Genomic DNA, 13,953 nt, shown 5'->3' with positions numbered 1-13,953 from the left:
CAATTGACACACCGGCTGGGTGGCTCAATGGGCATATGGGCTGGGTGGCTCAATGGGCATATGTGCTGGGTGGCTCAATGGGCACATGGGTTGGGTGTGTCAATGGGTACATGGACTGGGTGGTTCAATGGGCACATGGGCTGGGTGGCTTAATGGGCACATGGGCTGGGTGCCTCAATGGGCATATGGCCTGGGTGCCTCAATGGGCACAGGGTCTGGGTGGCTCAATGGACACACAGGCTGGGTTTCTCAATGGGCATATGGGCTGGGTGGCTCAATGGACACACAGGCTGGGTGGCTCAATGGGCATATGGGCTGGGTGGCTCAATGAGCACATGGGTTGGGTGTGTCAATGGGCACATGGGTTGGGTGGCTCAATGGGCATATGGGCTGTGTGCCTCACTGGGTACACGGGCTGGGTGGCTCAATGTGCACACGGGCTGGGTGTCTCAGTGGGCATATGGGCTGGGTGGGTCAATGGGCACATGGGTTGGGTGTGTCAATGGGCACATGGATTGGGTGTGACAATGGGTACATGGGCTGGGTGGCTCAATGGGCACACGGGCTGGGTTTCTCAAAGGGCATATGTGTTGGGTGGCTCAATGGTCACACGGGCTGGGTGGCTCAATGGACACACGGGCTGGGTGCCTCAATGGGCTCAGGGTCTGGGTGGCTCAATGGGCATAAGGACTGGGTTGCTCAATGGGCACATGGGCTGGGTGCCTCAATGGGCATATGGGCTGGGTGGCTCAATGGGCATATGGGCTGGGTGGCTCACTGGGCACACGGGCTGGGTGGCTCAATGGGCACATGGGTTGGGTGTGTCAATGGGCACACGGGCTGGGTGGCTCAAAGGGCATATGGGCTGGGTGCCTCAGTGGGCATATGGGCTGGGTGCCTCAATGGACACACAGGCTGGGTGGCTCAATGGGCATATGTGCTGGGTGGCTCAATGGGCACATGGGTTGAATGCCTCAATGGGTATATGGGTTGGGTTGCTCAATGGTCACACGGGCTGAGTGTCTCAATGGGTATATTGGCTGGGTGCCTTAATGGGTTTATGTGCTGGGTGCCTCAATGGGTATATGGGCTGGGTGTCTCAATGGGCATATGGGCTGGGTGCCTCAATGGGAACACGGCCTGGGTGGCTCAATGGGCATATGGGCTGGTTGGCTCAATGGGAACACGGCCTGGGTGGCTCAATGGGCATATGGGCTGGGTGCCTCAATGAGAACACGGCCTGGGTGGCTCAATGGGCATATGGGCAGGGTGGCTCAATGGGTATATGGGCTGGGTGGCTCAATGGGTATATGGGCTGGGTGGCTCAACGGGTATATGGGCTGGGTGCCTCAATGGGCATAGGGGCTGGGTGCCTCAGTGGGCATAGGGGCTGGGTGGCTCAATGGGCATAGGGGCTGGGTGCCTCAATGGGCACAGGGTCTGGGTGGCTCAATGGGCACATGGTCTGGGTGGCTCAATGGGCATATGGGCTGGGTTGCTCAATGGGCACAGGGTCTGGGTGGCTCAAAGGGCACAGGCTGGGTTGCTCAATGGGCACAGGGTCTGGGTGGCTCAATGGGTATATGGGCTGGGTGTCTCAATGGGTATATGGGCTGGGTGTCTCAATGGGCATATGGGCTGGGTGCCTCAGTGGGCATATGGGCTGGGTGCCTCAATGGACACACAGGCTGGGTGGCTCAATGGGCATATGTGCTGGGTGGCTCAATGGGCACATGGGTTGAATGCCTCAATGGGTATATGGGTTGGGTTGCTCAATGGTCACACGGGCTGGGTGTCTCAATGGGTATATTGGCTGGGTGCCTTAATGGGTTTATGTGCTTGGTGTCTCAATGGGAACACGGCCCGGGTGGCTCAATGGGCTTATGGGCTGGGTGCCTCAATGGGAACACGGCCTGGGTGGCTCAATGGGCATATGGGCAGGGTGGCTCAATGGGTATATGGGCTGGGTGGCTCAACGGGTATATGGGCTGGGTGCCTCAATTGGTATATGGCCTGGGTGGCTCAATGGGTATATGGGCTGGGTTGCTCAATGGGCACATGGTCTGGGTGGCTCAATGGGCATATGTGCTGGGTGGCTCAATGGGCACATGGGTTGGGTGTGTCAATGGGCACACGGGCTGGGTGGCTCAAAGGGCATATGGGCTGGGTGCCTCACTGGGCACACGGGCTGGGTGGCTCAATGGGCACACGGGCTGGGTTTCTCAATGGGCATATGTGTTGGGTGGCTCAATGGACACATGGGCTGGGTTGCTCAATGGGCATATGGGCTGGGTGACTCAATGGACACACAGGCTGGGTGGCTCAATGGGCATATGTGCTGGGTGGCTCAATGGGCACATGGGTTGAATGCCTCAATGGGTATATGGGTTGGGTTGCTCAATGGTCACACGGGCTGGGTGTCTCAATGGGTATATTGGCTGGGTGCCTTAATGGGTTTAAGTGCTGGGTGCCTCCATGGGTATATGGGCTGGGTGTCTCAATGGGCATATGGCCTGGGTGCCTCAGTGGGCATATGGGCTGCGTGGCTCAATTGACACACAGGCTGGGTGGCTCAATGGGCATATGTGCTGGGTGGCTCAATGGGCACATGGGTTGGGTGTGTCAATGGGTACATGGACTGGGTGGTTCAATGGGCACATGGGCTGGGTGGCTTAATGGGCACATGGGCTGGGTGCCTCAATGGGCATATAGCCTGGGTGCCTCAATGGACACACAGGCTGGGTGGTTCAATGGGCATATGTGCTGGGTGGCTCAATGGGCACATGGGTTGGGTGTGTCAATGGGCACACGGGCTGGGTGGCTCAATGGGCACACGGGCTGGGTGCCTCAACAGGCATATGGGCTGGGTGCCTCAATGGACACACAGGCTGGGTGGCTCAATGGGCATATGGGCTGTGTGCCTCACTGGGTACACGGGCTGCGTGGCTCAATGGGCACACGGGCTGGGTGTCTCAGTGGGCATATGGGCTGGGTGGGTCAATGGGCACATGGGTTGGGTGTGTCAATGGGCACATGGATTGGGTGTGACAATGGGTACATGGGCTGGGTGTGTCAATGGTCACACGGGCTGGGTGGCTCAATGGGCACACGGGCTGGGAGGCTCAATGGGCACATGGGCTGGGTGCCTCAATGGGCACAGGGTCTCGGTTGCTCAATGGGCATATGGGCTGGGTTGCTCAATGGGCATATGGGCTGGGTTGCTCAATGTGCACAGGGTCTGGGTGGCTCAATGGGTATATGGGCTGGGTGCCTCAATGGGTATATGGGCTGGGTGCCTCAATGGGTATATGGGCTGGGTGCCTCAATGGGAACACGGCCTGGGTGGCTCAATGGGCATATGGGCAGGGTGGCTCAATGGGTATATGGGCTGGGTGCCTCAATTGGTATATGGGTAGGGTGGCTCAATGGGTATATGGGCTAGGTGGCTCAATGGGTACATGGGCTGGGTGCCTCAATTGGTATATGGGCAGGGTGGCTCAATGGGTATATGGGCTGGGTGGCTCAATGGGTATATGGGCTGGGTGCCTCAATTGGTATATGCGCAGGGTGGCTCAATGGGTATATGGGCTGGGTGGCTCCATGGGTATATGGGCTGGGTGGCTCCATGGGTATATGGGCTGGGTGCCTCAATGGGTGTATGGGCTGGGTGCCTCAATGGGCATATGGGCTGGGTGCCTCAATGGGCATATGGGCTGGGTGTCTCAATGGGCATATGGGCTGGGGGGCTCAAAGGGCATATGGGCTGGGTGTCTCAGTGGGCATATGGGCTGGTTGTCTCAATTGGTATATGGGCTGGGTGCCTCAATGGGCATATGGGCTGGGTGCCTCAATGGGCATATGGGCTGGGTGTCTCAATGGGCATATGGGCTGGGGGGCTCAAAGGGCATATGGGCTGGGTGTCTCAGTGGGCATATGGGCTGGTTGTCTCAATTGGTATATGGGCTGGGTGCCTCAATGGGCCTATGGGCTGGGTGTCTCAATGGGCATATTGGCTGGGTGCCTCAATGGGAACACAGCCTGGGTGCCTCAATGGGCATATGGGCTGGGGGGCTCAAAGGGCATATGGGCTGGGGGGCTCAATGGGCACACGGGCTGCGTGTCTCAGTTGGCATATGGGCTGGGTGGCTCAACGGGCACACGGGCTGGGTGGCTCAATGGGCACACGGGCTGGGTGCCTCAATGGGCATATGGGCTGGGTGCCTCAATGGGCATATGGGCTGGGTGTCTCAATGGGCATATGGGCTGGGGGGCTCAAAGGGCATATGGGCTGGGTGTCTCAGTGGGCATATGGGCTGGTTGTCTCAATTGGTATATGGGCTGGGTGCCTCAATGGGCCTATGGGCTGGGTGTCTCAATGGGCATATTGGCTGGGTGCCTCAATGGGAACACAGCCTGGGTGCCTCAATGGGCATATGGGCTGGGGGGCTCAAAGGGCATATGGGCTGGGGGGCTCAATGGGCACACGGGCTGCGTGTCTCAGTTGGCATATGGGCTGGGTGGCTCAACGGGCACACGGGCTGGGTGGCTCAATGGGCACACGGGCTGGGTGCCCTGCCGTCTCGTTTCCTCTCCAGGCGACGCCCTGTGGAAGGTTCTCTACGTCACCCCCATCTTCCAGCCGCCGGGAGCCCAGGCCTGCTACGAGACCGGCTTGTGCCAATGCATCGGGGAGAACGTCACCTACCACGACCCCCCCCTGCTCTTCGACCTCTCCCTGGACCCCTCCGAGTCCACCCCGCTGACCCCGGACTCGGAGCCTCTGTACGACCTCGTCCTCCAGACGGTGGCCGTCGCCGTCGAGGAACACAGGAAGACCCTCGCCCCGGTCCAGCAGCAGCTCGGGCCCGACCGGAACCGGCAATTCGTGTGGTTGATGAGCTGCTGCGGGGTCTTTCCGTTCTGCTTTTGCGACAAGGAGGGTGAGGACGCGTCGTGAGAAGCAGCCATTGGCCCCGGCCGGCGTGGCTCAGGGGTTGAGCATCGACCTAAGGACCAGGAGTTCCGGGTTCGAATCCCGGACAAGGGCACAGGCCTGCGTTACTGGCTCGATCCCCAGTCGGGGGCGTGCAGGAGGCAGCCGGTCCATGATTCTCCCTCATCATGGACGTTTCTCTCTCTCTCTCCCCCTCTCCCTTCCTCTCTGAGATCCGACATAATAAAGCAGGAATATGCAAATTGACCATCACGCCCTCACAAGATGGCTGCTTATGACCAGGCTGCCAAGGGGGTTAGTGAGGGACGGCCAAACCATTGAACAGCCGTCTGCGTGGGGCTACCAGGCGGGTGGGGAGGGTGGGGAATCTGGGAGTGACCAGGCCGGCAGGGAAGGGGCAGTTAGGGGTGACCAGGCCGGCAGGCAGGTGAGCGATTAGGAACCAGCAGTCCAGGATTATGAGAGGGAAGTCCGGCTGCCTATTTAGGCCCAATCCCACCAGACATCCCTCGAGGGACAGCCCATATGCCCATTGAGCCACCCAGCCCATGTGCCCATTGAGCCACGAATTTCATGCACCAGGCCTCTAGTCAATAATAAAAATACATATTTTAAAAAGTAACATTTTTAGCCCTAACTGGTGTGGCTCAGTGGATAGAGCGTCAGCCTGCGGACCGAAGGGTCCCGGGTTCGATTCCTGGTCAAGGGCATGGACCTTGGTTGCGGGCACATCCCCAGTGGGGGGGAGTGTGCAGGAGGCAGCTGATCGATGTTTCTCTCTCATCGATGTTTCTAACTCCCGATCCCTCTCCCTTCCTCTCTGTAAAAAAATCAATACGATATATATTTTTAAAAAATTAACATTTGAAACTATAGAAACGATTCTTAGCTCATGGGCCATGCAAAAACCGGGCAGAGAAATTAACAAAATAAACCAATGAACCGAGTGGATCCAGAGACATGGAAGCAAGGAACAGAGTGTGGAATCTCAGACGGCAGGCGGGGGAGGGTGGGTGGGTGGGTGGGTGGGTGGGTGGGAGATAATCAACCAAAGGCCTTGTATTCATCTATACGTCACCCGTGGATGCAGACAATGGCGGAAGGGGGGAGGGTATTGGTGGGGGGGTGGACGGGATAGCGGGGGTCGATGGGGGAAAAAAAAAAGAAATATATTGAATTCTTTCAACAATAAAGATTAAAAAACAAACAAAAAAAAGGCAGGAACGGGTATGACCGCCCCCTCCCCCAGGCCACATAACTTGCTCTCTTGCTGTGATAAACCGACAAGGATTCAAATGTTGAGGAAGTCACGCGAAACCTCGGAAAATGAAATACATCCCTTGCCCTAACGTTTCCTTTCAAACCGTGCAATGGTTGGGGAAATGTGCATTTTTATTCTTTCTCTCAGTCCCTTAGGTCAGTGGTTCTCAACCTTCTGGGCCTTTCAATACAGCTCCTCAGGCTGTGGGGACCCCCAACCATAACATTATTCTCGTTGCTGCTTCATCACTATATCTATATCATCTATATCTATATCATCTATATCTATATCATCTATATCTATATCATCTATATCTATATCATCTATATCTATATCTATATCTATATCTATATCTATATCTATATCTATACCTATACCTATATCTATATCATCTATATCTATATCATCTATATCTATATCATCTATATCTATATCATCTATATCTATATCTATATCATCTATATCTATTTCTATATCTATATCATCTATATCCATATCTATATCATCTATATCTATATCTACATCTATACCTATACCTATATCTATATCTATATCTATATCTATATCTATATCTATATCTATATCTATATCTATATCTGTGGTTCTCAACCTTCCTAAGGCCGCAACCCTTGAATACAGCTCCTCATGCTGTGGGGACTCCCAACCATAACATTATTCTCGTTGCTACTTCATCACTATATATCATCTATACCTATATCATCTATATCTATATCTATATCATCTATATCTATATCATCTATATCTATATCATCTATATCTATATCTATATCATCTATATCTATATCTATATCATCTATATCCATATCTATATCATCTATATCTATACCTATACCTATACCTATACCTCTATCTCTATATCTATATCTATATCTATATCTATATCTATATCTTATCTATATCTATATCATCTATATCTATATGTACATCTATATCTATATCTATATCTATATCTATATCTATACCTATACCTATACATACCTATATCTATATCTATATCTATATCTATATCTATATCTATATCATCTATATCTATATCATCTATATATCTATGTATATCTATATATCTATATCTATATCTATATCAGTGGTTCTCAACCTTCCTAAGGCCGCGACCCTTGAACGCAGCTCCCCATGCTGTGGGGACCCCCAACCATAACATTATTCTCGTGGCTACGTCATCGCTGTCATGTGGCTGCTGTTACGAATCGTCATGGAAACCTCTGATCGGCAGGATGGATTTTCATGGTGACACATCGAACACCATGAAAGCTCAGTGATCAATCACAAAACCAATATGTGATTATCGATGTGTTTTCCGACGGTCTGAGGCGACCCCTGGGAAAGGGGCGTCCGACCCCCAAAGGGGCCGCGACCCACAGGTTGAGAACCGCGGCCAGTGGGTAGAACTCTACTGTATGGGTGGCTGGCGGAATCTGGGCCAAACCGATGTTGGCTTTGTGGGCACGTTTTCCATTTATTTTCACTTATAACGGACAGACAGTATTAGATCCGCTTCAAGTGCATGACAGTAATTCGACATTCATGGACGGGTTCGATTCCCGGTCAAGCGCACAGGCCCGGGTTGTGGGCTCGAACCCCAATAGGGGGCGTACGGGAGGCAGAAGATCCATGATTCTCTCTCATCATGGATCTCTCTCTCTCTCTCTCCTTTCCTCCCTGAGATCAATAAAAAACATATTTTTTTAAAAATTAAGCTACTCTATTCAAACCTAATTCTATTTTCAGTCAATTTCTTTTTGGGGATCAATACATTCTTTTTTTTTTTATTTTTAATACTCACCAAAGGATATTTTTCCATTGATTTTTTTTAGAGAGAGAGGAAGACAGAGAGAGAAATATCGATGTGAGAGAAACAAAATGAATGGTTGCCTCCTGCATGTGCCCTTGACCGGAATCGAACCCGGGACCCTTCCGTCCGCAGGCCGACGCTCTATCCACTGAGCCACACCAGCTAGGGCCGGGGACCAGTCCGTACTTTTTGTTTCAATATATGTATGTATATATATATATATATATATATATATATATATATATATATATATATACATATATATATATATATATATATATATTTTTTTTATTGATTTCAGAGAGGAAGGGAGAGGGAGAGAGAGATAGAAACATCCATGGTGAGAGAGAATCACGGATCGGCTGCCTCCTGTACGCCCCCTACCCCCCCCCCCCCCCGCCCTTGGCCACCACAGCCAGCGAGCCTGGGATTCCATCTGGACTGAAAACAAAATAATAAAAAATAATAATAATTCCAAGGAACTCCTCAAAAATAACAAGCGAGTCTAGATTTCGTCCCCGGCGTCCCTGGAGCTGGTATACGCATTAGCGGGAAGGCGGTGATGAATTCAACATCTGTCCGGCATGAATAAAACTCGCCGTAGCCCATTATTCCTGGTGTGTGTGTGTGTGTGTGTGTGTGTGTGTGTGTGTGTGTGTGTGAGATCCAAAGGCAGACTCATCGTCCATTTATTCAAATGACTCTCGCATCCCATCGGTAGCGGTCCTTGGCGCCTTGGGCGTGAGGGTCCACCCAATGGTTGGGGCATTTTTTCCAGCATTTTTAACAATTTCTGTGGGTGTTTTAACTCCAGGGTGGATGGTTCTACTATCCACCTCCTGTTCCTCCTACTGTTTCCAAATCGCCCGTCGAGTGTATAGCATTTGAGGTGGAAGAATTTTTACCGGGGAGTGGAATTTCCATATTGATTTTTTTTTTTTTACGACAAAGAGAGTCTTTTAAAAATATATATGTATATGTTTTTTATGGATTTCAGAGAGGAAGGGAGAGGGAGAGAGAGAGAGAAACATCCATGAGAAGAGAGAATCATAGACCGGCTGCCTCCTGCACGCCCCCTACTGGGGATCGAGCCCGCAACCCGAGCCTGTGCCCTTGACCGGGAATCGAACCCTGACCTCCTGGTTCCTAGGTCGATGCTCAACCACGGAGCCACTAGAAGAATTTAGAAGGTGGTAAGAAGAGTACTAATGTTTTAGACGTCATGTTTTCTACTATGACTAGATGCCCGGTGCATGAAATTCATGCACAGAGGGGGAGTTTAGGGGCGTCCCTCAGCCTGGCCTGCACCCTCTCTCAATCTGGGACCCCTCGGGGGATGTCTGACTGCCGGTTTAGGCCCAATTACAGCCTAAACCGGCAGTCGGACATCCCTCTCGCAATCCGGGACTGCTGGCTCTGGATAGCTCGCCTGCTTGCCTGCCTGATCGCCCCTAACCACTCACCTGCATGCCTGATCACCCCTAACCACTCACCTGCCTGCCTGATCACCCCTAACCACTCACCTGCCTGCCTGATCGCCCCTAACCCCTCTGCCTGCCCTCCTGATCACCCCTAACCCCTCTGCCTGCTTGATCACCCCTAACCACTCGCCTGCCTGCCTGATCACCCCAACCACTCACCTGCCTGCCTGATCACCCCTAACCACTCTGCCTGCCTGATCGCCCCTAACCACTCTGCCTGCCTGCCTGATCACCCCAACTGCTCACCCCTAACTGCCCCTGCCTCAGCCCCTGCTGCCGGAAAGTCATTCGGCTGTCTGGTCTAATGAGCCTATGACACTTTTATTATTATATATAATACATATATATTATATATTATATATTATATATTATATATTATATATTATATATTATATATTATATATTATACATTATACATTATATATCATATATCCTATATCATATATTATATATCATATAGTCTGTGATTTTATTATTAGAGGTGGCGTCTGTGATTCCGTTGCTGCCAATCTCCGTGGGTTTCGTCTGAATCTTACGATTCTTCCGTTTTCAATGAAAAGAAGAAGAAATGCTCGACAATGTTCTTTCTCTCTGAACGGAAACCTAGAAAATGACTCCTCGCCTCATTCTCTTGGCTTTTCCGACCCACCCCCCTTTTTCCATTGACGTCGGCCTGGACGTGGAATTCCTCTCTCTCTCTCTCTCTCTCTCTCTCTCTCTCTCTCTCTCTCTCTCTCTCTCTGAAATTTCATTTCTTGGGCGGCTCCTACCGCATAAAAGGTGTCCTGTGAGCCGGCAGCAGGCTCGCGAGACGCTACCCGTTTCCAACTTTATCCCAGATGGCAGCCAGGCCGGTCCCAGCGGGTCCCTGGCTGCTTCCCGTAAAGATTCATGAATCAACCCTAAGGCATTTTTATTTTGCGACGATACCAGGTGGCGCGTCAAGAATACAAGCTTTATGGCGGCCAGTTGGGCCGTCCTTGAAAACACGCAGAGAGCCAGACGAATTCAGGGGCGGCTGGAAAATATCGCAAAGGAAAGGTGTGGTGATCTGAGTGCGTGCTTATTCGGAAGAAATTATTTTTGCAGACGGGATGAAGGGAAGGCTCGGAGACGAGGCCGTCCTGGGTCAGGGAGGGGCCTCCCTCCAGGGACAGGGTCTTTGTCGGACACAGAAGAGGGGACGCACACACAGAGGAGAAGCCATGTGGAGACGGAGGGAGGCAGAGACGGGAGGGAGGGTGGCGGCCACCAGCCCAGGGACGTCTGGAGCCCCAGGCACTGGGAGAGCAGGGGGGACCCTCCCTGGAGCCTCTGGAGGGAGCTCGGCCTTGGGGACACCCAGTCTCCAGGATCGACAGGAGGGAGCAGGGCCCTGGGACACCCGGTCTCCAGGATGGACAGGAGGGAGCAGGGCCCTGGGACACCCCGTCTCCAGGATGGACAGGAGGGAACAGGGCCCTGGGACACCCCGTCTCCAGGATGGACAGGAGGGAGCAGGGCCCTGGGACACCCCGTCTCCAGGATCGACAGGAGGGAGTGTGGCCCTGGGACACCCGGTCTCCAGGATGGACAGGAGGGAGCAGGGCCCTGGGACACCCCGTCTCCAGGATCGACAGGAGGGAGTGTGGCCCTGGGACACCCGGTCTCCAGGATGGACAGGAGGGAGCAGGGCCCTGGGACACCCGGTCTCCAGGATGGACAGGAGGGAGCAGGGTCCTGGGACACCCGTTCTCCAGGATCGACAGGAGGGAGCAGGGCCCTGGGACACCCGGTCTCCAGGATGGACAGGAGGGAGCAGGGCCCTGGGACACCCGGTCTCCAGGATCGACAGGAGGGAGCAGGGTCCTGGGACACCCGGTCTCCAGGATGGACAGGAGGGAGCAGGGCCCTGGGGACACCCGGTCTCCAGGATGGACAGGAGGGAGCAGGGCCCTGGGGACACCCGGTCTCCAGGATGGACAGGAGGGAGCAGGGCCCTGGGGACACCCGGTCTCCAGGATGGACAGGAGGGAGTGTCGTCCTGGGACACCCCGTCTCCAGGATCGACAGGAGGGAGCAGGGCCCTGGGACACCCAGTCTCCAGGATCAACAGGAGGGAGCAGGGCCCTGGGACACCCGGTCTCCAGGATCGACAGGAGGGAGCAGGGCCCTGGGACACCCGGTCTCCAGGATGGACAGGAGGGAGCAGGGCCCTGGGGACACCCGGTCTCCAGGATCGACAGGAGGGAGCAGGGACCTGGGGACACCTGGTCTCCAGGATCGACAGGAGGGAGCAGGGCCCTGGGGACACCCGGTCTCCAGGATCGACAGGAGGGTGCCTGGCCCTGGGGACACCCGGTCTCCAGGATCGACAGGAGGGAGCAGGGCCCTGGGGACACCCGGTCTCCAGGATCGACAGGAGGGAGCAGGGCCCTGGGACACCCGGTCTCCAGGATCGACAGGAGGCAGCAGGACACTGGGACACCCCGTCTCCAGGATCGACAGGAGAGAGCAGGGCCCTGGGACACCCGGTCTCCAGGATCGACAGGAGGGAGCAGGGCCCTGGGACACCCGGTCTCCAGGATGGACAGGAGGGAGCAGGGCCCTGGGACACCCAGTCTCCAGGATGGACAGGAGGGAGCAGGGCCCTGGGACACCCGGTCTCCAGGATCGACAGGAGGGAGCAGGGCCCTGGGACACCCGGTCTCCAGGATGGACAGGAGGGAGCAGGGCCCTGGGACACTCGGTCTCCAGGATGGACAGGAGGGAGCAGGGCCCTGGGACACCCCGTCTCCAGGATCGACAGGAGGGAGTGTGGCCCTGGGACACCCGGTCTCCAGGATGGACAGGAGGGAGCAGGGCCCTGGGACACCCCGTCTCCAGGATGGACAGGAGGGAGCAGGGCCCGGGGACACCCGGTCTCCAGGATGGACAGGAGGGAGCAGGGCCCTGGGGACACCCGGTCTCCAGGATCGACAGGAGGGAGCAGGGACCTGGGGACACCTGGTCTCCAGGATCGACAGGAGGGAGCAGGGCCCTGGGGACACCCGGTCTCCAGGATCGACAGGAGGGTGCCTGGCCCTGGGGACACCCGGTCTCCAGGATCGACAGGAGGGAGCAGGGCCCTGGGACACCCGGTCTCCAGGATCGACAGGAGGCAGCAGGACACTGGGACACCCCGTCTCCAGGATCGACAGGAGAGAGCAGGGCCCTGGGACACCCGGTCTCCAGGATCGACAGGAGGGAGCAGGGCCCTGGGACACCCGGTCTCCAGGATGGACAGGAGGGAGCAGGGCCCTGGGACACCCAGTCTCCAGGATGGACAGGAGGGAGCAGGGCCCTGGGACACCCGGTCTCCAGGATCGACAGGAGGGAGCAGGGCCCTGGGACACCCGGTCTCCAGGATGGACAGGAGGGAGCAGGGCCCTGGGACACTCGGTCTCCAGGATGGACAGGAGGGAGCAGGGCCCTGGGACACCCCGTCTCCAGGATCGACAGGAGGGAGTGTGGCCCTGGGACACCCGGTCTCCAGGATGGACAGGAGGGAGCAGGGCCCTGGGACACCCCGTCTCCAGGATGGACAGGAGGGAGCAGGGCCCGGGGACACCCGGTCTCCAGGATGGACAGGAGGGAGCAGGGCCCTGGGGACACCCGGTCTCCAGGATTGACAGGAGGTAGCAGGGCCCTGGGGACACCCGGTCTCCAGGATGGACAGGAGGGAGCAGGGCCCTGGGACACCCATTCTCCAGGATCCACAGGAGGGAGTGTGGCCCTGGGGACACCAGGATCTCAGACGCTTGGTCTCCAGATACGAGAATGGATAGATTTCATCGGTAAACCCTGATGTCATCAAATGTTTAAACCTCAGAAGGCCATTTCAGCGAGATGCATCGTTTCCTCAGAGCAGTTATATCCAGGATCCAAAGAGTGGGGGTGGCCCTGGCCAGTGTGGCTCATGGTTAGAGTTCCAGCCTGTGCCCCGAAAGGGGGTCCCCAGTTCAATTCCCAGTCAAGGGCATGTACCTCGGTTCCTGGTTGGATCCCCGACCCTGGTCAGTGCGAATGCGGGAGGCAACCAGTCAACGTGTCTCTCTCACATTGATGTCTCTCTCTCTCTCTCTCTCTCTCTCTCTCTCTCTCTTTCTCTCTCTCTTTTCTTCTCTCTCTCTTTTGCTGAAACAATACTGTCTCAGGACAGAAAAACATAGACATCTTTGCTCCACATTCCACTCAGCCCCTGGATCATGCTGGCCGCCCAGTTCCAGCTTATCATGGACCCAAGGGATGAGTAAATCTATACTAATAAAACCAGAGGTGGCCCTCGCGCCCTCACGCAATGCCCTCACATTGTCACAAGTTGGCCGGCAGGGGAGAGCAGTTGGGGGCGCCCAGGCCAGCAGGGGAGGGCAGTTAGGGGCGATCAGGGTGGCAGGGGAGGGCAGTT

The 13,953-nt window shown here is 55.1% G+C and overlaps 1 protein-coding gene across 1 annotated transcript in view; it reads left to right on the top strand.

Annotated features, from left to right (window-relative positions):
* The window catches only part of LOC308511017 (arylsulfatase F-like), a gene marked incomplete at both ends in the record, with an annotated part of 33,989 nt that extends 29,032 nt beyond the window's left edge, over positions 1 to 4,957 (top strand). Inside the window, one exon of the mRNA XM_081081027.1 lies at positions 4,596 to 4,957. Within this exon, the coding sequence (XP_080937153.1) occupies positions 4,596 to 4,957 (362 nt within the window). The remainder of the gene's footprint in view (positions 1 to 4,595) is intronic.
* Positions 4,958 to 13,953: the final 8,996 nt, after the last annotated feature.

This window comes from Myotis nattereri, assembly GCF_964212035.1.
Source record: "Myotis nattereri genome assembly, chromosome: X".
Taxonomy (NCBI): Eukaryota; Metazoa; Chordata; class Mammalia; order Chiroptera; family Vespertilionidae; genus Myotis; species Myotis nattereri.
The sequence above is the reverse complement of the archived record's forward strand: the minus strand, read 5'-3'. Positions and strand labels throughout refer to the sequence as shown.